Source organism: Piliocolobus tephrosceles, chromosome 6 (assembly GCF_002776525.5).
Source record: "Piliocolobus tephrosceles isolate RC106 chromosome 6, ASM277652v3, whole genome shotgun sequence".
In the NCBI taxonomy this organism is placed as follows: Eukaryota; Metazoa; Chordata; class Mammalia; order Primates; family Cercopithecidae; genus Piliocolobus; species Piliocolobus tephrosceles.
This window is the reverse complement of record NC_045439.1, coordinates 108,742,675-108,768,086: the sequence shown is the minus strand read 5'-3', so window position 1 is coordinate 108,768,086 and position 25,412 is coordinate 108,742,675. Positions and strand designations below refer to the sequence as shown.

General features: G+C 48.2%; 1 protein-coding gene and 1 pseudogene across 2 annotated transcripts in view; one reads left to right on the top strand and one right to left on the bottom strand.

Annotated features, from left to right (window-relative positions):
- The window catches only part of CGNL1 (cingulin like 1), a 181,899-nt gene extending 163,685 nt beyond the window's left edge, over positions 1-18,214 (top strand). The window contains exons 15-20 of one of the 2 annotated variants that reach the window (XM_023228630.2): positions 897-986; positions 11,214-11,297; positions 11,992-12,116; positions 13,079-13,187; positions 13,559-13,722; positions 14,823-18,214. In XM_023228630.2, coding sequence (XP_023084398.1) covers positions 897-986; positions 11,214-11,297; positions 11,992-12,116; positions 13,079-13,187; positions 13,559-13,722; positions 14,823-14,961 — 711 coding nt within the window. In that variant the 3' untranslated portion in view covers positions 14,962-18,214. The remainder of the gene's footprint in view (positions 1-896; positions 987-11,213; positions 11,298-11,991; positions 12,117-13,078; positions 13,188-13,558; positions 13,723-14,822) is intronic. The other variant, XM_023228631.3, reaches the window with a different exon arrangement.
- A 3,030-nt stretch (positions 18,215-21,244) lies between these two features.
- On the bottom strand, positions 21,245-24,881 carry LOC111553696 (annotated as a pseudogene).
- Positions 24,882-25,412: the final 531 nt, after the last annotated feature.

Here is a 25,412-nt window from a genome sequence, read left to right as displayed (position 1 = left end):
ATAGAATAATATTTAGGGATAGAGGTGTCCACTGCTTATCAATCCACTTTGGCAATTTCAGAGACAATATTTATATACAAATGCTGCAGGTTCACATTTAAAACTTGGAATGCGAATTGCTTTTTAGCATTTGTGGCTCTAAGTTTACTTAGACTTATGACAGATTGACTGGTGACAGGAGAAACACATGCTCAAGACCAACAACCCCCAGTTCTAAGTGGGGTGGTTAGTGTTAGAAGCCTCTTTTCTTCATATACAAAGCTGCTTTGAAATGTTTTTCCCTTAACACTCAATTAGGTTAGATTAGGAGCCAACGAAGAAGCCACAAATTATTATTCTTAAGTGATGATGAGTTTAACAGAATTGGTTAGCACTGTCTTTTGGTTAATCCAATGCAGGTTTGGGAGTGCACAGTGCAAATGCATGCTGTTTCTTAGACGTCTGCTATAGATTTACTCCTGCAAGGCTCTTGGAAACCCTGAGCAGGATGCAGACAGAAGATTGTCCTGAGCATGAAGTGTTTTTTCCACATTGTCTTTTAACAGACACTGGCTTGGGTAGATCTGTTTAAAGTTATTGATTCACAGGGAGAAACAAAGACTTGACAGAAACATGCTCAAATGTCCTTAGTGTTTGTATTAGGGTTTGGGATAATGTTTTTTCTTCTTTTATGTGTTTTCTACATACACAGTTACATTTTACATTACAAGTCATGAAACGCGTAGTTTAAGAAATACCTGCCTTGGGCAATGTAAGAAATAGATATATTGTTTTTCCAAACCCTAATGCTAGTCAGTTCTCATTTGCCCTTAGGGTTCTTTCTCTATGGGGCAGTCTTTGCTCTTAATCCCGATCAGTGCAAGTTAAGTTGACTGTGTTTGTGATTTCTTTCTTAGGACAAGGTGTCTCAATTGGAAATGGAACTGGAAGAAGAGAGAAACAACTCGGATTTGCTATCTGAGAGGATCAGTAGGAGCCGGGAACAGGTACTGTTCTGTAGGTGAATGATGTGTGGATTGTCCCGTGTGGAAATGGAACATGAGGGGTTAAACCTGAGGATTCAGTTAAGGCCAGGAGAGAAAAATTCATGTCGTCTAGAAATTGATGGAAGATTGAATAGTCATCACCATAATAAGCTTCTAGGAGAGACTTTGACCAGATTACTTGTATTTTAGATTTTAAATTTTAATCCTTGGTCAGTTAATTTCCTAATCTATACCTAGCATCATTTCAAGGTTTTTAAGTTTTGTTTTCATCTTTTTAAATTAAGAAAGTGCCAGTGCTAGTCAAGAAAAAGTGAAGGGCTTTCTCAATGTTGATATACAGTTCGTCCAGCGCCATTTCAAGGCTCTAGGCATACAACTGGGTAAGATGTCATTAAAAGCACATTCTGTCATTAGAAGTTTCTACATGTATCCACAGGTATCTTGTAAATGAAGGGCTGAGACTAGTGAATACATATTAATTATCTTTGAAACTGCCACTGAGTGTTCTGAATCCTTTTCCCAAAGTGTTTCCACGTTTTATCCGTCAAGTGGTTTGAGCATGCACTGGCGACACAGAAACGAGTTAACAGTACTGCTGTTTCCTTGTGATCTCACTGCTCTCCCCAGATCTCATCTGCCACTCCCAGTCTATCTCAAAGCCCCTCTGAACCTTCACTTAATTAAAAAATGGAAACACAGGTCAAAAGCCTTTGGGTAATACTGCATGTATTATCTGCATGTCGCTTGAGAAATGAGTTCCATCATCTATAACATGAGAATAACTCTCCCCGATTGCCTCACAGTGTTGTCATAAAGATCAAATGTAAGTGAAACTCCTTCCAAAACTGCAAAAAGCATTCACTTGGAAAGTACTGTTATTGATTGTGAATGCTTCATAGGTATGTGTTCTGCTAATTAACTTGTCAAGGCAAAGGCTGCATCATAGAGCCTACTTTCTGTTGCACCTAACATGGTGCTGGCTACCAAATTCTACACACTTCTTGTTGAACGAATGACCCTTAGAGCCTCAGCTCTAAAGAGCACTTTTCCTACTATGGCCAATAGATTGTTATTCATAACCACTTGGGAAACTTCCACTTTCTGCTTTATGTTTTTATCCTCTCTTTCCAATCTTCCCTGTTCCAAAGGGCACATTCCTCTGGTCTCTTCTGCTTATTCATATGGATTTCCCTTTCTTCAGTTCAGGATGACCAAGAATTGGAAGTTGCAGAGCTTGGGGTAGCACCTTCTGAGCGGGCAGCCCTGCTCAAAGTAGAATACGAATCACTGGCTGCTTTTCCATATTCTGTTAGGTCCCTGTGGACAGATTTCTTTGCCAACAAGTGGGATACTCGTGCTCCTTTTCTCCTGAGAGTGAAGGAAATTGCAGCCTCAGGTTGATTCCCTCCACCCTCCTCATGGAGTCTGGGTTCTGTCTGCGTGTTCCCAGGCTGTGATTCCTCTGGAGCTGTGAAAGTCCATCAGGCCAAAGCTGCTCAGGTTTAGAGAGGGACCTTCCTGAAAACCAAAAGCCCGGGTGGAGAGCTCAACCGTGATATCTCCCCTACCGCCCTCCAGGATTGTTACTGAAGACTGTTTTCTAAGTTCTCTCACTGGAATAAAAGCTGTTTTGTGATGAGCCCCTGCCAGCCTGGCTAAGTAGCCACGTTCCCCCTCCACATGTCAGAATCCGCTAAACATTCACAATGACAAAGGATGTGACCATGGATTTGTTTTGCCAGCGCTTCTTGTGGCTTATGCTAAGAAGAATAGTGGGAAAGTGTGTCATCCTATCAGTAACGAGGCAGTGAAAACAGACCTTCAGTTCCATGTTTACATCAGAAACAAAACACAGACACTGAACCAGAACATGTCTGCCTCCCTTAGCTCAGCTGACCGCCCAACACTGAGAGAACTGGTCATGCAGAGATCTGGTCCCAGAATTGCTCTGGATGCTTCTTTTTCCTTTCAGCTGAGCACATGGATCATGGGCAATAGAACTGCTGTCCATGATGTGGTCAAGGCTAAAAATATTTCCACTAAGCCAAGAACTTGATGTCAGTTGAGGGGGGAAGTTAAGGGAACCAAGAACTTGAACTAAGTCCTGGGAGGAAGTTAAGGGAACTCACTTGGTCTGCTGGGGAAAGCAGTGGGCTGGGAGTCCCAGTCCTGGCTCCTGCACTAGCCTCATTTACCTCTGGGAGAGTCCCAGCCTCTCTGAGCTCAGTCTTTAACATCTATCACAAGGAAGTGATTGATCCAGGTGATCTCTGAAGGCTTTTCTGAATTCTGACACTGCAATACTGCAAGAACGTTTTATACATCCAGAAGTGTCTGACTCACCCTTTACTTTCCCCCATTCTCTCCCTGCATCTGAGTTATATGCCTAAAAAGATGAGTTCCGCAAATGTCTACAGTCTCCCTATCAGCTCTCTTTCCCTCTTCTGTTTTCTTTCTTTTCACTGCATCATCTGAGATAGGGAGGGTAAAGCCTGGTGTTTAAGTGGAGAAATTGAGGATCACATTCACATGGATGTAGGAATTGGTAAGCCAATGAAACAGAAACGCTGAGATAAAGTGATGTCTCCTGATTGTGTTCTGAGAGCTTCTCTTCTGGCCTTTGCTGCCTCCTGACTTGTGAGGGAGGGCAGAGAAATGGGTGGGCCAAATACCCGCCTCCCTGGAAAGCATCTCATTCTCATTCAAAGTTGAGGTTGAGTCAAGGCTTATTTCCTGCCTCTTGAAATGAAGGCCTTGGGTATAGACAGATGGGCCCTGATTCTGAGCTCTTCTGGTCCACATGGATTAACTTCTAGGGCCATGTGCCTGTGCTGTCCTGCTGTAATCAAAGCAAGAAAAGGGAAACTTCAAAACTTAAGACCCTTTTTCCTCTCCCCCATCAAATGCTGACCTTATGACATCTTAACAAGGACAGCTCCTAAAAAACAGGAAAGGTTGCATGTTATCTTGAACCCAAGTAATAGCATCAGCCCTGCCTTCCTAGCAAACTGCTACTAGGCACTGAAAAGAGAAGGCCTGGGACATTTTAGTTTGGCGATCTTGTTCTCTTTAAATTAAAAAGTTCAAACTTAACAGCTCTCCTTAAACTCTGAATTCTCACAGGCTCCTTTGCTGAATCTTTGCTTCCCCCAGACATCTCCCACCAGCCTTAGTGATGGGACTTAAGTGAATAAGCCAGAAAAAAGATTTTCCAGCAATATTAGTGAATGGCCAACCCCTCTCATAGACTGTTAGATCTGGCAAGGACCTCAGAGTCCAACTCTCCCCACTTCTCTGTAATGGATGCGGGATTTGAGGCCCAGTGTCACCTGGTGGTTTGGCCACAGTCATGCTGGCAATTGACTGCAGAACTGGGCTAGGTTTCAATTTCCAAGGCAGTGCTCTATCTACCCATGCTTGCAAAATATGATGAATGCCTGCTGTGTGCATGGCATTGCGGTAAAGCTGCAAGCGGACCAGAAATGGTCCCTGACCTTGGGTTGCTACCATTTGTTTGAGGAGCTGGGTCAGACCTAAAAAATTGGTAACTAACAAACAACGGTGGATACTAAATGCCAAGTAAAAGATTCAAGCGACTAATGAGGGAAAGACCATAGTAGCAAGAGTGAGTGTGGAAGAATTACTAGAAAGACAGTGGGGATCTGGGGTCAGCTCTAAAGAAAGGCTAAGATTTGAATAAACCAAGGGGATTGGGAATGGGATTGTAGATAGAAGGAATGGTGTGAAGAAAGACTGGGAGGTAGGAATCTATACAGCATTTTGAGGAGCAATGAATGGATGAATGGATGAGTGTGACTCAATCAGATTTCTAGTTTCCATAGGAAATGAAAGGAGATAAGTTTGAAGATGCAGACTGAAGGTTTTGAATGGCTCTATCGTGAAGGCAGTGGGCAGCCATCAAAGGCTGTTGAGCAGAAGACTGAAGCATACACTGTGTTCTAGAAGACTCATGCCAGGGGTGGGGGTGAGGACTGGAGAAGGGGTGACGGAGGGGAGGCCTCAACTGTGCTGTTACCAGGGCAGAGGACAGGAAAGGCTGCATGAGATGATGTATTTGATCCTTTCTATGCCTCTGTTCTTTCTCTTTCTTAGGCATACATTTGGTACTCACTAAAAGCTGGCCGTGTTATTTATAAGTTCCTGGCCTGTATTAGTTCGTTCTCACACTGCTATAAGGACATACCTGAGACTGGGCAATTTATAGAGGAAAGAGGTTTAAGGGACTCACAGTTCAGAATGACTGGGGAGGCCTCACAATCACGGCAGAAGGCAAAGGAGGAGCAAAGGCACCTCTTACATGGCGGCAAGCAAGACAGTATGTGCAGGGGAACTGCCCTTTATAAAACCATTTGATCTCATGAGACTTATTCGGTGTTACAAGAACAGCATGGGGGAAAAAACCCACCCCCATAATTCAGTTACCTCCCACTGGGTCCCTCCCACAACATGTGGGGATTATGGGAGCTATAATTCAAGATGAGATTTGGGTGAGGACACAGCCAAACCATATCACAGCCTTTCTAAGGGCTTCCTTTACATGCTCAGGACAGTATTATTCAGAGTGATGGATTGAGGAAATCCTAATTGAGAGAGAAAAGTTTTTCAAACCTCTTAGATGTTTGGACTTTGTTTTCAGGTCTGACTGCTATGAAGGTGAAGGGATGGATTTGGAGTTGATAAAATGAAACTTCTTTACGAAATAGAAGTATCGAGTATCTGTTTTCTCACCCGAGTATAGTCCCACCATATACAGAAAGGTTTCTGATTGGCTTATAAGTTGAAAGAAGTTCAGGTCACTGGTGTTTGGTCTGTTTAAATCCAGAGTAATCCTTTTTCCTTTCCATCCTCCAAAAACCATGTTTCCATTTATGACAATTGCCATCCTTACCAGTGATTCCCTAAGTGCTAGGCACTGTGCTGGGTGCCTCATTTTCTTGTTGTTTTCAGGTTTTGCAAGGTGAAGTGACTACATAGCGTCACACAGTTTGTAGGAGGAGTCACAGTTTGACTCCAAAGCCTCCTGCCTGTTCCCATCATCCCTGCATGAGACTATGTCACGGTCTTAACGACTACTCCTTCAAATGCATTTGGGTCTCCATTCCCAAGTTAAAAGTCATGTTTCTTAAAATGGGTGAGGGTTTAAGTTCAGCTGATCCTCTCCTGATTCTTTATGAGTGCAGGATTCAAATAGCCAAATTGAGGTCCGGCTTCATATGTTTTAAATTAAAGGCCAATAGGCTGTGGTGCTGGCTCGATGAGTACTGCTGCAAACACTTCACAGCAGAGCTGGGCCTACGTGGGAAGGCGTTCTCTTGGCCATGGAGACCGTGATGACCCAGCCCAGTGGAAAGATGATTCATCAAGCCCAGGCAGCTGGCAGGCAGGAAAAATACCGACTCGGGCTTTGGGTGGCTTCATGGTCTCTCCAGGGACTGAGTAAGGCTGCCTTGTTGTTTCGGCAACTGCAGGATTAAATCCCAGGGATAGAGTTGTGGGCTCCTACAGTCACTTTCTGGAACTGCTCCTTACTGGCTCACACCTGCTCCTCAGTCAGCATCAGGGGTGCCACGCGTGCTAAATGGGACTGTCTTCTTTGCAGTTGTGAGTGAAAGATCAGAGGGGGTTTTCTTCTTTTTTTTTTTTTTAAATTGTTCCTAATCTCAGAACTGCCTCTTATTATATCAGCTGCTCAAAAACCCGGTGTGTACAGTTGATTAGTAATAATTTTCCTTTTTTTTTTGGATTTTTTTTTTTTTCTTTTTTTTTGAGACAGAGTCTCACTCTGTCGCCCAGGCTGGAGTGCAGTGGCGCAATCTCGGCTCACTGCAAGCTCCACCTCCCAGGCTCACGCCGTTCTCCTGCTTTAGCCTCCCGAGTGGCTGGGACTACAGGCGCCCGACACCACGCCCGGATAATTTTTTATATTTTTCATAGAGACGGGGTTTCACTGTGTTAGCCAGGATGGTCTCGATCTTCTGACCTCGTGATCCACTCGCCTTGGCCTCCCAAAGTGCTGGGATTACAGGCCTGAGCCACCGTGCCCGGCCTTTTTGATTATTTTTTATGCCAGCCAGGAGTGTGGGCTTACCAACCTCTTTACAGCCCAATGATAAACACAGGTGATGGGGTTCAGTATTGTTATTGGCCATCACAAATAGCTCTGGCTTTCCATTAACCTGAAAGGCAGCTACTTAGAATCCTGAGAGCTGGCTCAGGACATGGGTGTCTCTGACATAAAACCCACTGGAATCTGATACTGTGATTTCCGATCAAAATACTCAGGATACTTAGCATTCTTTCAATCCAGCTGTGATCCACTTTTGCCTTCAGCTCCTATTCTGTTTTAAATTCGACTGGAAAGTTTTTGTTCATGCTATTTAATGTAATTGAAGGGTAAACAGCATATAAAGCACTAAGCTTATATGAAGAAATACTTTCCCAGCCCTGAGTTTACTCTTCTCTGGTCCAGGAGGCTGGCTCAGCCGAGCCATAGTTCCCCCCGCCTCTCCCCACCACCCCAGGGCAGGTGCCAGTGTGGGCTCAGGGTAACAATTTGGTTTACAGTATTCCCAGGTCAAGGGGCCTAGTCCTGGGATCACTGCATTGAGGACAGCTAACAGCAGGGACACACAGGATACTTCTGGGTTTATGGTGAAACCCATCCTTCTTGGGGCATTGTCCATAACACCACGTAGTATTCCTTGTATAAGGCTCCACATGGTGGATTTACTTTAGAATTTCATGTCAGGCTGTCCTTTGAAGAACTGAAGGAAGCCTATCATGTTTGCCAAAAGCCCGGGTTTGCAAAGACTCGAGAAAAGGGACTGCCTGCTCAGGTCACAGTAACTGTTAAGTTTTATGCCTACACATTTATTCCTTCCTGTTCTTCACTCTGATTTATTTCACATTTCCATTTTAATAGCCATCTTTTAAGGGGCTGTGGTGGGGGATAAATAATTCTTTTTTTTTTTTTTTTTTTTTTTTTTTTTTGAGAGTCACCGTTATCCTCATTCTCTCCAGGGGCCCTCCAGGGAGGTCTTGAACCTGTGGGGACCCTCTGGGATGCTGCCATGCTAAGTGCTGCTCTGCACAGGGAAGTCTGTTTCCTGGTGGGATCCAGATTTTTCAGACACTGGCACTGAGGGTGCAAGACTGTGGTCAGTGGCTGCTGCTTTACGTGGCAAGATTTGTCCTGAACCCCCAGGCTGGGCCCAGGGCTGCGTGACTACTTGGCCATCCTGGAATCCCTCCACGCACTCTGCACTCTGCCTCACTCCACCATAGGCACGTTCTCCTTCTGGGCTCCAAAGCCCCTGCCTGAACTCTCCTCCTTGGGGGTCTTTTTCCTTTATGGAGAGTCCTAGGTCCTACAGGTTTGCGAAGACACAATGGGGAGGGGAAAAAAGAGTGTATGAGTTTTTACGAGAAAACCTAGGTTGGACTCCCAAAGCTGCTTCCACCTAACTCTGACTCAGTGGCTGTTTCTGGACCTCCCACCTGGAAACTCCGGGTGATCACATCTGCCTTGGAGAGTTCCTCTACCCTGAAGGGTAGAGGAGGCACCAGGTTGTACTTTTATTGTATCATTGGCCAGCTCGGGGACCCTTACAGGCTGTCTCATTCAATCTAGTTCCTTGCTTAGGAGTCTGTATCCCAGAAGTTAGATCAACAAGGTCACAGGTGAGGGACTGGCAGAGCTAGCAGGACAAGCTGGGCCACTGCTGTTTGTCATCGTTTCCCATTACAGTGGAAATCTAATCACGTCCTCGGTGAAGTGTCGGGCACTGCCCTGGGCACATGAACAGAACGGCTGCCGCTGGGAGGCACGTCCGTCCTCAGTCCCGTGGCCCAGCTGTTCGGATGACCTCCACGTGTGAGGTGTTGGTGGCTGGTTCAGAAACCACCTTGGAAGCAGGGCCGTGAGCCCGCATTCATTCCCCTTGCACTTGGTGCTGGGGTCACAGTGACAGCAGTTCTGGTGCCCTCTGTGCAGTGTGTGATTTGTGAGTGCCGTGGGGCCCAGCAGAGCGGGAGCGGGCCCGGGTTGGGTGGCCGTGCCCTGCCTGCTGGTCCTGGCCATTGCTGGCATTTTTCCTTTCTCCATGCAAGATGCCCTAAGGAGGCTAGACTGCCCTTCTGTGCCTGGATGTTTCTGCTACAGCTGCATTTGAACTCTACGTCTATTGGAATCCTTTCCACTTAGTTGGTCCAGAGGCAGAGCCATGAAGTACCGGGCAGTGCAGGGCCTCGGCCTGGCTCTAGCCCCGATCCTCAGGTTACTTGCCTAACCGCCGCCATAGGCCTCAATTTCCTCTGCTGAACATTCTGAACCTCCATGAATTAGATGCCTGCCAGTTAGGGATTTTCAAATGTGAGCATTTTCTTTGGAACACCTGGTACCCTCTCACCTAGGGGCAGAGGCCCAGCTTCCCCCTGTGGTGTTGGAGGCCTTTGTGTGCCAACCCTGCCTGTCCCACCAGCATCATTTCGCCCCGTTCCCGGTCGCCCACTCTGGGCCAGTGACATCATGCTGTGTGACACACGTAGGTCAGGACAAGGGGAGCCAGGGAGCAAATGCAAGCCTGGCCCAATGTGGGGTGTCTCCTCTGGCCACTCCTGGGATCCCAGTTCTTGCTCTCCTTGGGGGACAGTGAGGAAGGGGCGAGCTTATCTTTTACTCACTGGGGTGCATGTAAAGGTGGCGAAATTCAACTTGAGGCCAGGCCAAGTAAGCCTGTGTCAAACGCTCTTCAGGTCCTGGTGTCTGGGGGCTGTGTGTGCACCTCTTAGCTGTGTTGGACCCTGGAATTCACCCTGGAATTCGTTTTTCATCCTTAAGAAGGAAAACGTGGTTTTATTTTACTGGCTTAGCTTGATTCTTCGGGCTTCTTCAGGCTGCCCTCTGCTGGACAGTTCTGGCAACAGGGTGCGGAGCCTCCGCCTCTGATAATTCATTTTACTCCTGCACAAACCGCTGGGAATCAGGAAAAGAGATGCTGATGGTCAGGTGATGGGATTTCTTCTCTGGTGCTACACAGCGAGTTTCCTTTCCTGAGCATAGAGGACACCCTCAGGAGTGTTCAGCCTTTCTCAGGTCACCTGAAGTCGCCCAGCGTTCTTACTGACTTTCGTTTCTGGCATAAAAAAGGAGAAATCTAGCAGTGTCTGAGATATGCTCACGGTTCTGGGAAGGCCTTTCTGAAATTTGAGCTTATAATGCAGCAGTCAGGAGTGCAGTTGAATGCTAGGTCCCCCACTCCTGGTTATGTACCTCTTGGGGAAGTTGAGTGACTGACTTATCCTGGTTCACCTGGGACTGTCTCCGTTTAGCATAGAAACAGCCTGAGAACATCCTCAGTCCAGGCAAATTTAGATAGTGGGTCACCCTGCAAGTTGATTGACTTTTGGAGGCTTTAGTATCCTCAGCAGAGGTACTGTTACCTCCTTCTGAGGGTTGTTCAGGGGGTGTCATAGGATCCTACCTGTGGAGTCTAAGCAGGTGTGCCAGTTTTCTAGGGCCGCTATAGTAAAGTAACACAACCTGGGTGCCTTAAACAACAGAAATCTATTGTCTCATGGTCCTGGAGGCCAAAAATCTGAAATCAGAGTGTTACCAGGGCCATGCTGCTTCTGAGACCAGTAGGAAAATGCTTCCTTGCCGCCTCCTAGCTCCTGGTGGTTTCTGGCAATCTTTGGGCAATCCTTGGCTTGTAGACCCATCACCCCAATCCTCCATCTCCCCAGAACGCCCTCCCTGTGTCCGTCTTCCCTCTGTACATGTTTGTCTCTGCATCCAAATTTCCCCCTTTTAAAGGACACCAGCCATACTCGATTCGGGCCCACCTTCATAACCCAATTTTTAACTTGATTACCTCTCTGAAGTCCCCATCTCCAAATAAGGTCACGTCAGAGGTACTGGGTATTAGGGCATCTACATAACTTTTTGAGGGGACACAGTTCAACCCCTAGCAGCAGGGCTAGCTTTGACTCTTACTGTTATTTGTATCACCAGTATTACAATCATCAAGAAACCAAGAAAGAACTAAGAAACAGATCCTGTACTCCAGAGCCGATGGCACGAGGGGCTGGGTAGGGCAGCCCCCTTCATAAAGTGGGTGTTGACATTCAGTTCCTTGCCACCGTTTCAGTACAAAAGATCCAGGCACAGTCCTTCTGACCTCCGGGCTTTTGTTCTGTCTGCTGTAGATGGAGCAGGTGAGGAATGAGCTACTTCAGGAGAGAGCTGCGAGGCAAGACTTGGAGTGTGACAAGATTTCCCTGGAGAGGCAGGTGAGGGCAGCTGGCCTGGGAGCTGCCTCCCCCTCCATCGGCTAACCCTCCCCCACTGCACTGCTTTGAACTAGAAGCCCTTGGAGGTCCCTCCTTTACTTGGCATCCTAAGACCTCTGGGGGGGTAACAGTCCTTTTCCAGAGTTGTTTCTTCTGGTCATAGGAAATCTGCATGGAAGTTCAGCAACTGGGGGAGGAGGAATTGCATGTGTTATTTTCTAGATCCTGAAGAGGGCTAAATTCTAATATAAAGAGAATGAAAAAGAATCCATGTCATCAAACACATGAGTGGCTAAGAAAGCTTCATCGGGTCATTATTTCTTTTACATGATTTCTGTTCATGTTCTTCACTGCACATGACTGGCAAAGGAGCCTATTTCTCCTGTCTCCCTGTAGGTTTCTAGGGCAAGGCAAAGCCTGTTTGACATCTGGGAGTCTTAGGATATGGCAAAAATTTCATTCAGGCTTATGAGGGAGTGTGATAGAACCTCCTCTTCTGACCTGCAGCTGAGTTCAAGGGTTTTCCTTGGAAACATCTCTGGGTTCCCCAGGTCTCCAGGCCACAGGCCCTGGTGCAGGAAACAGCCTCATCACAGGCAGCGACCAAACACCAGGTTCTGCCCCGTGTTCTTCGCTGCTCTGCATAGAGCGTGACAGACCCATAGCCCCTCACGGTCTCCCTATGTTCTTCCAGAACAAGGACTTAAAGAGCCGGATTATCCACCTGGAAGGTTCCTACAGGTCCAGCAAAGAGGGACTGGTCGTGCAGATGGAGGCCAGGATTGCAGAGCTGGAGGACCGCCTGGAGAGTGAGGAGAGGTGAGCCGGGCCCACTGCAGTGCAGAGGCCCCAGTGGGCAGTGACAGTTCCATCGCAATGTGCTCTCACATTTGGGATCTCTCCCGATCCTTGTAGCCTGTAAGGGAGGCAGAGCAACTACCACCTTACTTTTATAGATGAGAAAACAGAGACCCATCAAAATAAGTGACTTCAGTAAGGTAGCCTGGTTGGACACTGGTGTAGCTGGGTAAAAGCTTAGGACCCCCACTTCTCAGTCCATGGCGGTGCCACTGTACTTGCTGTCCCTTTTCCCGTAGTATAGACTGCCTCAGAAACTACCGAGTTTGAGCCACATTACAAGCCTGAAGGCTGACTCTGCCCTGGAGGCCAGGTGTATTTAAGCAGAGGCCGACTAGCCTCCAGTCAGAGATGGGGCAGGTCCGTCCCCAGTGGGTGGGAGGGACATGGGATCAAGTGAGCACATACATTCCTTTCCAACAACTCCATTCTCTGCAGCTAACTCTTGAATGGCAGCCTGAGGGCCAGCACTGGGTTGAACTGGAGCAGCTGTAGTTCTGACTCCCGGCCCCTCACCTTCCTAAAAGGAGCATGGTGTGCCGGCATTTGACGTTTTACATTATCTATTGTGTTAGCTGGACTTTTGGGGAGTCAGGCCAGAACAGCCTGGAGTAGACCCAAGACATCTGCAGTTTGTGACTTCTTGCCTTACAAAGTAAAGCTCAGGAACTCCGGGCAGGCCTAGCCCCGGCTCAGCCCCTCGCTGACTCTGCAGCCTTGGGCTAGTCACTCCCCTTCTCCGAACCCCGTTTCCTCACCTGTCTCACAAGCAGCTTCTTCTCCTGTGCAGTTGTGTTTCCCTGACCCTAAGCCTTGAGCTGACCAGGTACCCCTGTTTGGAGTTTCCCCTCCCCCACAGCCGGGCCGGGCTCCCTGCAGGGATGGGAGTGAAAGGGTTCTTGGTTCTGCTTCCTCCCTTCCAGGGATCGGGCCAACCTTCAGCTCAGCAACCGGCGGCTGGAGCGGAAAGTGAAGGAGCTGGTGATGCAGGTGGACGATGAGCACCTGTCACTGACCGATCAGAAGGACCAGGTAGGGAGCCTCTGTGTGCATTCGCTCGTAGATGAGATTGCACGTCTCAGGCTGGGGGAGCAAGGGAGGCCTCCCCGAGCAGCAGTGGAGTGTGAGTGGGCTGATTCCTCCCTTTCCACGCACCTAGTCACATCATAGAATGGGGGCTTCTCGCCTACGTAATTAGGAGATATCAGCAAATTCCACACCCTGAGTTTGGCTTTGGAAGAGTCACCTTGTCTTACCGCCTGCTCTCCATGTTTCCCAAGAGACTGGCTGCCCCATCGCCCATGTCTTGGTTGCCTGGGGAGATGGTGGCTGGACCTGGGGTGAGCTGAGTGCTGGGGCTGGGCCTTCAGCCGGCACTCAACCCACACTCTGTCCCGGTGCAGCTGAGCTTGCGTTTGAAAGCCATGAAGCGGCAGGTGGAGGAGGCTGAGGAGGAAATCGACAGACTGGAAAGTTCTAAAAAGAAGCTGCAGAGGGAGCTGGAGGAGCAGATGGACATGAATGAGCATCTGCAGGGGCAACTCAACTCCATGAAGAAGGACTTAAGGTGGGCAGGTGTGGAGGCCAAAAAGGGTCCGATAATCTCCCCACAGTTGAAGCAGGCTCTGCCTTCAGAGCATTCTCTCTCCTGTTGTCTCAAGTCAGCTCCTCATTGTTGCTTTTGGGGTTATCTTATCCTAGAAGTGGAGGTGGTTCTGTCCACTTCAGTCACCCTACATGGGCAGTAGGGTCTCATGCATGTCATTCTTATACCAATGCACCGATGCCAGCTGGGCAGATACCATCCCTGTTGATCAGAAGGGGAAACAGAGGCTTAAGGCAGGTAAGACTAGCTCACACCATCATGGAGGGGCAGTTCCTGGGTCAGCCTGGGCTTTTGTCTGACTTAGGGAGAAATAAGGTAAAGTTCTGATTTGTGTCCTCATGAGGACTAGGATTCCCTAAGCCTGGTTTCCAGGAGAGAGCAGCTCTCTGAAGCTTGTCTGCTGTGGTCCTAAGGATGGGGGCGTGGAGCGGAGGGTTGGGGACTGTGTGGGTTGCGTTTTCTGCTCCAGGGTCTCTTCCCAGGCTATGAGGTAAGGTTGATGAGATTAGGTTCTTGCTAATGCATAGAGCTGAGCTTTTCTTGGAGGCTGGCTGTGACATGGGGCTCTGCGCTGGCTGCCCAGGTAGTTCTCATCAACGGACAGAAGGCTCCAGCCCATTGAAAATCCTGTAAAACAGGGCCTATCAGGTCACTGGCCCCAAGGTTGGCGTTAGGGTGCAGCATTTAAGAGGGCACCAAAAATCTCAATAATTAAGATAGATAACATTTTAATGCAATATTTAAAAGATAATGCATGCAATCCATGGTGAACAGGATATCAAAATTTTAAATTAAGACAAGATCAATAGTGACAGCCTGGGGAAATCGACAATACTGATCCTGTCCCAGCCTGGCCCACTCCATCAAGATGGGCTTTCCATACTGAAATAGGGGCAGTGGATTCCCTGTGGCTGAAGGGAACATCACCTGTTAAGTTCATGTGTTTCTTTTCTGTGCCACTCAGTGGGATGCAGGGACAGCAACCCAAAACCCTTCCTTTATCTTCAAATTAGTGACGGGCCCCGGCCCAGGGCCAGGAAACATGCCCCTTGTTGTTTCAGCAGACTGAAGAAGCTGCCAAATAAAGTGCTGGATGACATGGATGACGACGATGACCTCAGCACGGACGGGGGGAGCCTCTACGAGGCGCCCCTGAGCTACACCTTCTCCAAGGACAGCACCACTGCCAGCCAGATCTGAGTGCTATGGAAGTGCCTGTCATCCCTGCAGGAGCTGCAGCTGCCCAAAGCGGGAGGCGGGGAGGGGAGCATCCGTCTGCCACCGAGACCATCGCCGCCTCTTTGCACAGCGTGCCAGCTCCTCAGTGTTACGTTCCTCGCCAGGGTCTCTCAGTGGGTCTTTGACAGGAAGCTTTTGCAGTTTAAAATGTTGGGATGCCTGAGGAACAGGAGCCACCACCCCCTGAGGTGTTGTGAGAGACACACTTTGGTAGGCTGAGGCCCCTGTTCCACAGTCACTATTTGCATTGCTGTCCCTTCCCCCGTCCTAACTCCCCCTGCCAAGACAAAGGGTCCAGAAGGCTAGGACTTATTAAATAGCACCGTGCAGGGAGGAAACGATGTATAGCTTGTACATATTTTAAAGCAGACCTTCTCACGGACTGCTGCTGCTGCATTTGGAATGTGATGGAGGCTTGGTAGGGTGGCCGATTTATAAAGTTCACACACCTATATTGAGTTTTTTTTTTTTTTTTTTTTTTTTGAGATGGAGTTTCACTCTTGTTGCCCAGGCTGGAGTGCAATGGTGCAACCTCGGCTCACTGCAACCTCTGCCTCCCTGGTTCAAGTGATTTTCCTGCCTCAGCCTCCCAAGTAGCTGGGATTACAGGCGCCCGTCACCACTCCTGGCTAATTTTTTGTATTTAGTAGAGACGGGGTTTCACCCTGTTGGTCAGGCTGGTCTCAAACTGCTGACCTCAGGTGATCCACCTGCCTCAGTCTCCCAAAGTGCTGGGATTACAGGCATGAGCCACCGTGCCCAGCCACTGAGTATTCTTTTTTAAAATATGAAGCTATTAGATTTGATGTATTGAGGAGCAGAGGTGAGAGAGAGAGAAAGTCAAATAAAGACCACTTTGGAAACGAAGGTTGTAAAAAAAGAATTGTAGTGGTCACGGATAGCTAGACTGAGAAAAGCAGTTCACATGGTCTGGGTAAACAAGTCACTGGCACAGGGGAAAGCCAGAAGGTTGCTTGTGTCTGTGACTGCAGCTACGGCCTTGTTTGCTTATTTTATCTAGAATTCTGTTATAATTTCTGAACCGTTCTGAGACCCGTTCCCAATCATTGATTGCAATTTCTTTTACACAGGTTGGATAGGGAGACTTGTAGGTAAGGCTTTAAACAAATGAGGCCATTTTTGGAAGGATGGGGCCATGTGGTCATGTCTTACTGGGCCTTTCCCCGTTCCTCCCACAGCAAGCTTTTGGGATCGGGGGAATAGAAGGGTATGGGGGAAAGGTTCATAGACTTAGGTATGAGAATGAGGTGGGAGGTGTCCGGTAAGGTCATGGGGGAAGGGAGAGGAGAGAGGAGAGAGGCAGGTGTGTGTGTGGGGCCTAGTGTTAGAAGGAAGACAGAGAAGTTCTTGAAAGCTGGGGGATGTGTGGGCAAGAGGTGGATTGAGCAGGATCTCAGGTTTATGTGGAGGAGGGGAGGAAAGAAACAGAAGTCAGGCAGAGGTGTGTCTGTGCAAACTGGAGAACTCCTTCCAGTTTCCTGGGACAAAGAGACATTGCCAGCAGCAGGCTTGCAGGGAGTTGTTGAGGTGTGCGGGCAAGGCCACATGGCTGGAGAGGAATTTCAGGGAGCATGACATCGGGAGGATGCTAGATATCCGGGGACTCCCTCCTGGCCTTCCTGTGTCACTTCACAGTGTGACAGTCTCCAGGCATACGCACAGGCCGGGCCCAATCACAGCTGGCCTTCTACAGGTCAGAGTATGGGACAGGATGTGGCCAGGGAGAGGACCCTGTGAGTTGGTGACGTATATGGGACAGAGGTGGCAGTGTTCAGCTGCTTCAGCAGTGTCCCCAACCATCCCAATGGGGGGAGGCCTGTGGGCCAGAGAACTAACTCCGTGACAGTTGCCGTGGGGTCTCACCTGCGCCAGGTCAGAGCCCCCCCGACAGGATTCAGAGTGGTCAGCCCAGTTTAAGAGTGGGAGTCTGGAGCCAGAGAACCAAGCCCCCTCCACGTCTACAGGGTCACCGTCATCCTCACCACAGCCGGGGGTGATTCTCATCTCTGCTTGCTTGTGTGGGGTATGGACAATTCCTCCCTGTAGTCATTCACTCATTTAGCAAATATTCATTGGGCATTGATGATATGTCAGGCACGGTCCTTGGCACAGAGAATACAGCAGTGAATTAAACAGGTACAAATTCCTTCCCTCCTGGAGCTCAGTGTCGGGAAAGCGGGTGGTAGATGACAATCAAGCAAATCGACATGGAGGTCGAGCACCTCTGTACTCACGCCCTCTATCTCTCTGTCCTCCTGAGGACGCGACAAGCCTGGTTCCCTAGAGCTCGCTTTGACCCTTGATATGTTCATAATTTCCCTGCTGCTTCCGCCATCGTTAGACATCTGCCCATAAGCCTGCGTAGAGAAGCCTCAGCCCACTCATACCTAGAGACGGAGCTGGAGCAGGTCAGCACGCCCAAGAACTTTGGGAGCGTGTGTCTGTTTCGGTTTGTGAGAAAGTGGCTGCCCCTCATTCTGGTCAGTTCTTTCCAGTAGCCATGGGGCTGGCTACAAGAAGCAAAACGGTCCATGCAAAGAGAACAGAGGTCACTTTTCAAAACACTTGCATCATCACCCTGAAAATAGGCTGTTATGCATTTTGACAATTGTGCTATCCTACACTCTGAGGGAGCTGACAACGCATACGGTATAGTGGAGTGGGAAGAGTTAAGAGACTGGAAGTTAAGACACGGGTTTTCAAGTCCCAGCTCATCTCACCCCAGGGACCTTGACAGTGTGCTCACTCTCAGAGCCATGGATTGCCTGGAACAAAGTGAACATTAGGGCCCGCGGTCCTTTCCAGGTATAACATGCTATCGTTCTTTAATTTTATTATATATACGTACTTTTTTTTCTGTTTTTTTTTGCTTCAAGAACTAACCCTGATCAAGAGTATTTTCTTTAGCTAGCTTAAAAAGAAAACATATATTTTATGTAAAAACACGTACATGGCCAAATGCAATACTGAAGAGACAATCATCCTGTATCTTTTGTGGTTTTTCCTGCTTCGGAGTGGTGTTCTGCAATGCCAGGTGGCTTATTCCATTGGGTTTCTGCTTTGGGGTATGGTTTGGTTGCTTTGGGTTGTCATGGGAAAGAGACATTGTCCTTGCAGCTACCTCCATGTAGTGAATTCCTGGATAAAGCGAGATTTCCTTTCAATAAACACTGTCACCCAATGGGAATTTTGACTCTCCTGTGATTGTGACTTATTTGTTTTCTCCAGAGCTTGGCTCTGTGTCCTCTAAGAAACTGCCAAGGTGAGTGCCTGGGAGCTACTGAGGGAAGTGGAACTTGGAGGCCTTCCAGTCCTGGACTGGTTTCTGAAACAGAAGGGTGGCGACCGGTCAGTGGTGAATGTGGAGGGAGTTAATGGTCCTGGATTCTTGTGATGTTCTGAGAAATCCGAACTGCCTGTTCCAGAAAATGGCAAAAGAGGGAGCATGTTCAATGTTAATTACAGAATAAACAGGAGCCCCGTGTGTAGCCCTTTTTCTAAATTCGAGGTCTTCTGCAATCATAGTTGGCACATAATCTCTGTTGATCTCACACCAGGCCCATAGCAGGCACCACAGTCTCTATTTTACAGAAAGCAAAGCAGCTTCCCCATGGAAGGGGACCGACGATGATCATTGTCATCAGATCTGTCTATTCTTTGCCCTGTCCCCCGGAGGGTGACCCGTATAGGCCCTGGATTCCCTGATGGCCCCTCTGGTTGGGTTCAGCCAGTGGGAGCAGGTGGAATTATGGGTATGTCTCCATCACTCCCTGCTCCGTGTGGCATTTTCAGGTGGGCTCCCCTGGGACTTGGGTGAACTTCTCTCCTTCAGCCTCTAGTTCTAAGTGGGGGGAAGGGGTGGTCTGGCTTTCTCTTGCTGTTTCTCTCGGTCCCTGCCCTGGTGCGTTCCTGCCACACTGCCCACTCACCAGAGCAGCCCTTCATTGAGCCACCGCAGCTCACTGCTGTGTCCTGTCCAGAGCTCTGTACACAGCCGCCTCTGCCTCCAAGTCAATGTAGACGACCTATCCCTGCAGGTCTCTGGCAGCACTGATTCTCTTCATTCTAATTGGAAGAGGTAACCTAATGTAAATGAGATTTTCTAATTTTAGTAAGTGCAAAGCCTTTGTATAGATTGTTTCCTTTTTTTTTTTTTTTGTAAAAAGTCAGGTGTATTGGTATATTGAGGTACATAATTTTCTAATTTGTAGTAACAGTCACCCTTTTTAGCATTATTTGCTTTTGTATTTAGGCCTCTGTATCTGGCCCTTCTACCGATGTCCTCTTGGTGGGAATGAGATTCTGAGTGGATACCTTTCCCTCAGGTCCTCGGGAAGAATGTGACTCAGAAGGCCCAGAGCCAAAGGAAAAACGTTCCCCTGGGCCGGCAGTTCATTTCCTTCACATTCTCAGCATTCCTCCTCTGAGCTTGTGGATAGTTACCGGTAGCCTGTCTTTGGTGGAAGACTGTCATTAGCCAGAAATGTTTCTGTTGTAAATCTTCAAATGACTGGGGAGAAATGACTTGACAGCAGGTTCGTCTCAGGGGCGTAACAGCAGCAAATTCAGACATTCTGGCTTTGCAGAGGGATACACATGCCTTGGTCCTGCCCTCAGACCTGCCGAATGCATAGGGCTAAAGATTGTCACTGACTTTCACGGGCATGACTGAGACCCAGCCTGTCTCCATCAACAAAGAAAGGCTGGAGTGTGTGCCCCTCCCGAGTCATGAAAGCTAGAGAAGTGCAGGTCACAGAGACATTCAGCAGTAAGTTGAATGTGGTGTCGGGGGAAGGTTGCGAGGTTCCCACTGCGCGGGATCTCACTTGGTCTCACCACAGTTGTCAGTAGCTCCTAGGGGATGGGAAGTGTGATTCCAGAGGTTTGCTGGGTAAATGCAATTAAACAATTTTTGAAGAAAGGCGGAAACTGGTTTTGTGGGAGGTAAGGAAGCTGAGTCTCGGGGAAGTTGGGCATTTTGCCATCAGCCACACATGGAGTGAGTAGACAGCCCACAATTAGCACCTGCCAGCGTGGACCAGGCACCGCCGGCGAGCAAGGTCTAGGAGCTTACGTGCTTACAGTGGGGCTACAAAATTGTTATTAAACTAAATGGAAATGACCTGTCAATATTAAGTCCTTCGTATGTTTATGTGATGCCAAATGTGTCTGTCTTTCCTTGTGCTTTGCTAATCAGACCTCTCACCCGAGTACTGGGTGTTGGGCTGGAGGCTGGAGGCCCGGGCTCAGCGGCAGTGAGCTGCCTTCCTGGAGGTGGCAGCATAGTCTCTGCCAAGCCAGGGGAGTGGTCCCAGTGGGAATGAGCTCTGCCTTCCCGTGAGTGGGCAGGAGGCTGACCTGTGTCCAGACGGGGAGAAACCTTGTGGGTCACAGCAAGCTTTGAGACTTACGGGCATGTGCAGAGCTCCTCTGGAAGGAGGGGGATGCCTCAGCCCCCTGCCTTTCCCGTGAGTAGCAGGGCTACAGCTGTGGAAGTAGGACCCAGCCTTTTGACGCAGTGTGTGGTGGGCTGGAGGTGGGAAGGGATGTGTGTGCAGGTGGTGGGTGGTGCCCCTGCCACGTGTAGAGATCCCGGGCATCTCTTCTGGACCCCACCCAGGGACTGTACAACTTTACTGTGGGAACAGACCCAGTAGTATACTGGGGCAGTGGGAATGGTTCTTTACTAATGCCTAAGATCCCTTAACAAGGGCAGAAGCCATAATTGGGCAAACCTTAACGGGCCAAGAATCTTTTGCACTTTATCTGATTTAATCTGCACCCTGTGAGGTAGGTGGCGTTACCCGCTTTGGTGAGTTAGGAAATGTGTATAAAGATCAGTAACTTGCCCAGGGTCACCCAACTAGTAGCTAGAGTGGCTAAGTCCCAGGTCTGCCACTCTAACCACCCACAGTGGCCTGTACCTTACCGTGGCCATTCTCACCCTGCTGCCCCTCTGAAATAGTCACTGCTGGCTTCCCTAACTGAGGACACTGGACACAAAGGCTGGGCCGCCGGATTGCAAGTCCGTGCTTGCAGCCTGAGGCCTGCTCTAAGGGAAGGCAGATGGCCTGCCTCTCCTTTCTGCAAAACCCCCTGCCACCTGCTACGTGCTGCCAGCCTGACTCACTGACTCCAGCTACCTCTGGGCCTCTGGCCCTTCCAGGATGGGCTTGTTTTCCAGGAAAGGGTTTGGAGATTAAGATAAGCCAGCCGCCTCCAGTTAAAGGCCCTGCTGCCTTTGAAAGGGCCGGGAAGCCTGCCAGTCCAGCTCCTTGGTTTGCTCGCTTCTCTCTGTGGCTGGGGCTGCCTCGCCTTTCCTCTGTCCCTGCCTATCGTCGGGCATGAATACTGAGGCTCTTTGGAGACAGGCATAGGACTCCCTGCACAGCGAGGCAAGGGAGTTGTAAAACGGGTGCCCAAGCTCCCTCTGGGGCTCTGGCTCCCCCATGGCCCTGTCTGTTCTTCCTGGGGAAGCTGCTTCTGGCATTTAGGTAACGAAGAACTAGAAAACAGAACTGGCCTCCTTTCAACCTGCCGCCTCCTCCAGCCTGGGTAGAATCCAAAGCTCTGGCCTTCCTGAGCGGTGCTTGTTCCTGACTTACACATAGATGGTTTTCTAAACCAAGTTCATTTTCTGAAACAGAGAATGAATAACTCACTCTACTACCTCCTCCCCTTCATGGCAGAATTTTTTCTTTTGTCTACGTTTTCATGGCTGCTGGATTCTCAAATCAAGGTGCAAGATGCTTCGGGGCTTACTAAAGTCGTGTAGCCTTCCCAGGCCCTGTGGAAAGGTTAGGTGCACCCAGGATAACCAGGGTCGGTTATTTCCCGTGAGAGCCGGAGGGGTGCAGGCTGGAAGCATAGTGCTCCCTCCGCCCCCGCGCTGGTCATCATGTGGAGTGTGTGCTTTCTAAGAAGTGCCAGCCTGTGTCCAGAGCCGGCTGGACAGATGTTAAGCCAGCTGTGGACTTAGTCACGGTGACTCTGCTACTAACAACAGCAACGTGGACATTTAGGGAGGAGCAAATAAGAGGAAGGAAGAAGCAGGTGAAGTAACAAGGCATGACATCTGATCTCTAGGCATTTCCAACGGAGGGATTTGGTTTGTTTATGTTTCCACCACCAAGAATTAACAGTGGTTAACAGCTGTTCATATCTGTCTGCTTTACATTTTAAAATAAACATTACAGATAAAATTGAAGTTCTCTTTTTGTCCCTCACTCCCTGCCAAAGGCAACCACTATTCTCAAATCTGCTGGGTGTTCTATTCAATTTTAAATACTTTTACATGTATGCATGCATGAACACCATGTAGTATGTTTTGTGTATCTTAAAATGTCTTATACATCTTAGCATCTTGTACATAGTACTCTGTGACTTTTACGTTCAAAATTATGTTTTTTTGAGGGCCATGTTGATGTAGATTATTTAGGCATTTGTTTTCCTTTTCAATCACTTTATTGCTTGAGTACCTAGACAAATTTGTACAACCAGGGCAGAGACTGTAGGTGATTCATATTTCCAACTGGGAGGGAGGATTCGCTTGGTTTTATAGTATCGAGCCAGACGGTGAATCCGGCTCAGAATCAGACAGAATTTAGCAGCCTTATCCTTTCTGCTCCTCTCAAGATGCTTTTGAACAGCGACTGCTTTCTTAATTAAATGGTAGGGATCTTCAGGGAGATCAGGAGCAAGTCCCTTAGACTTAAGAATTCTTAAGATGTTATTGTCTGTCACAAAATGTACTTGTGCAGCACCGTGTGAATCTCTCAGGATCACACCGATTTGTGAAGGAGTCAGGCTCTTCTTGGCCAGTTTGTAAATCTACTCCTTCACATCATCAGATGTCAGCTTCAGCCAAGTAGGGACGCTGTGGTGATAGGGCAAAGCCAACTGGGACAGGCCCTTCCTGGGCACATGCACGCAACCCCTGATGGCGGCAGTCAGGCAGTGAAAGCTTGTTTTTATTTTTTATGGTAATTTTTTGGGTAAATTAAGTGTTGAATGTTGAGTTTTTAAAATACAGATTGCTTTACATGCCATCCGCTTCAAAAGGAGTTGAATTCTGCTTCAGGCATGACATGGTAGCTGGTATCAAACTGAACTCTTCCGCTGAGAACAACTAGAACAGGTGGACAAAAGTTTCTTAAAAACAGCTGTTTGAAGACCTGGGAGAACACCCAAGACATGCTGACATGGAATTGACTATTGTTCTTCCCCGGCTGCTGTTGCTACGGGTCATGGTGCTCGCAACCCTCCTTGGATGGTCGGATGGGTGAGAGAGGTGCTCACACAAATGCCCTGCATTTTTTTTTAAGACAAAAGATCACCTCCTTCAGTTTGAAACTGTAGTGGAATCCAGACAGCGGGGTCTTCGGGCACTGGGAAGGCTGGCAGGGGGACACTGTGGAGCAGAGCCAGGGTAGGCCAGGCTGGGAGCGATATTGTAGGGTGCTCAAATTCTACCAAGATCCTAAAATATCACAAGTGTAATTAGGGGTGCATTGTTTAAAAAAATAGTCTAAAGGACGTCAGTACCTTAAGAGCCGCACTGGGGAGCAGTAAGACCCCAAGGGCTGACTTGACCAATGGCACAGTGACTAAACTGCACTGTAAGGAGAGTGGACCCAGGCAGGTAGTGTCAGGGTGAGGTTTGGCTGAGCTGGGATGTCCAAGTTTGGGACCAGAGCTGACAAGGCCTAAACAGTAAAAGAGGAACACCAAAAACTGCCCCAGAGAACTTCTTTCTCCATTTTCACCCTAGAGCACTGTTTCTCCTTGTCCTTCCAGTATGGAGAAGAAATACTAAAGAATATTGATTGGAAAGAACGCTGAATTCTCAGCCTGTTTTGGGGTAGCATTTTCAGCTTTCCTTGGGTGGCCACATGTCTAGTTTCAGGCTCACACAGACCAAGATGTCACCAGCTCTCTCCCCTGTGGAACAGTGGTGGCATCTTCTGTGTGATGGTGAATTTTAGGTGTCAACTTGACTGGGCTAAGAGATGCCCAGATAGCTGGTATGTGATGGTGAATTTTAGGTGTCAATTTGACTGGGCTAAGAGATGCCCAGATAGCTGGTAAAGCATGAACTCTGGGTGTGTCTGTGAGGGTGTTTCCAGAAGAGATTAGTCTCTGAATTGGCAGACTGAGGAAAGCAGATGACCCTCCCCACGGTGAGCAGGCTCCATCCAATCTGCTGAGGGCCCTAACTGAACAAAACAGTGGGGGAATAGAGAATTCATTCTCTACTTAAGCTGAGACATCCATCTTCTCCCACTCTCAGACATCAGTGCTCCCTGCTCTCCAGCCTTCAAACTCTGAATGGGACTTACACAATCACTGCTACCCGTCCCCCCGACACCCCCATTTTCAGGCCTTTGGACTTGCACTGAATTACAGCTTGCAGATGGAAAATCATGAGACTTCTCTGCCTCTAACTGCATGAGCCAATTCCTGTAATAAATCTCTCTCTCTCTCTCTCTCTCCCCACACACAAACACACACACCCACACACCCATTGGTTCTATTCTCTGAGGATCCTTGATTAATACACTCATTCATCCCTTGAAATGCCCATCTCTGGCGTGGAATTGACCATTGTTCTTCCCTGGCTGCTGTCGCTATGGGCATGGTGCTCGCAATCCTCCTTGGATGGTTGGATGGGTGAGAGGGGTGCTCATACATCCCTGGGCTAGGTGGGGCTAGTTGCTTTGTTCATTTTGCTATATTCCATTTGGACCCTTTATGACTGGAGTGTGTACTACACTTAGCAAACTTTTAAGTTCAACACAGTACCTGGAATCCTTACATCCTGGGAGTAGCTCTTCCAACACTTCAGAACTAGAGGCGTGCATGATGGCGTGTGTTCTTAGGTATGCATTTCCTAGTCCTGAAATGGAGTAACACCTCAATTTGCCAAGAGGCCTTCCGTGTGCTCCTGCTTGGCAGGTGGGGAGACTGAAAAGATTAATTACTTCCTTTACATATTTATTTTTCTATATAGAATAAGGTAACTGTATTACCAAAAATTGGAAAATAACCCCACCAGACTGATGCAACCATTATTTGCATTTTGGCTCATTTCTTTCCAATTTTTTTCTACACCGTTTTTAAGGCATAGGTACAACTGCAGTGTTTATATGATTTGTATATGTTTTTGTTGTCACTTACCATTATAAATATTAGATAATCTTGATCATTTTTTAAACCTGCTTTTTAAAAATGCACTTAAAAATCACATCCCATTGAGTGAATCCTGTCATCAGTTAATTATAATACTATTCCTATATCAACAGATGTTTAGGATTTGGAATTCTGCCTTCCTACATCAAATACTGTTATATCTGTAGCTTTTTCATCTTTCAAATAATTTGCTTTGGCTAGAT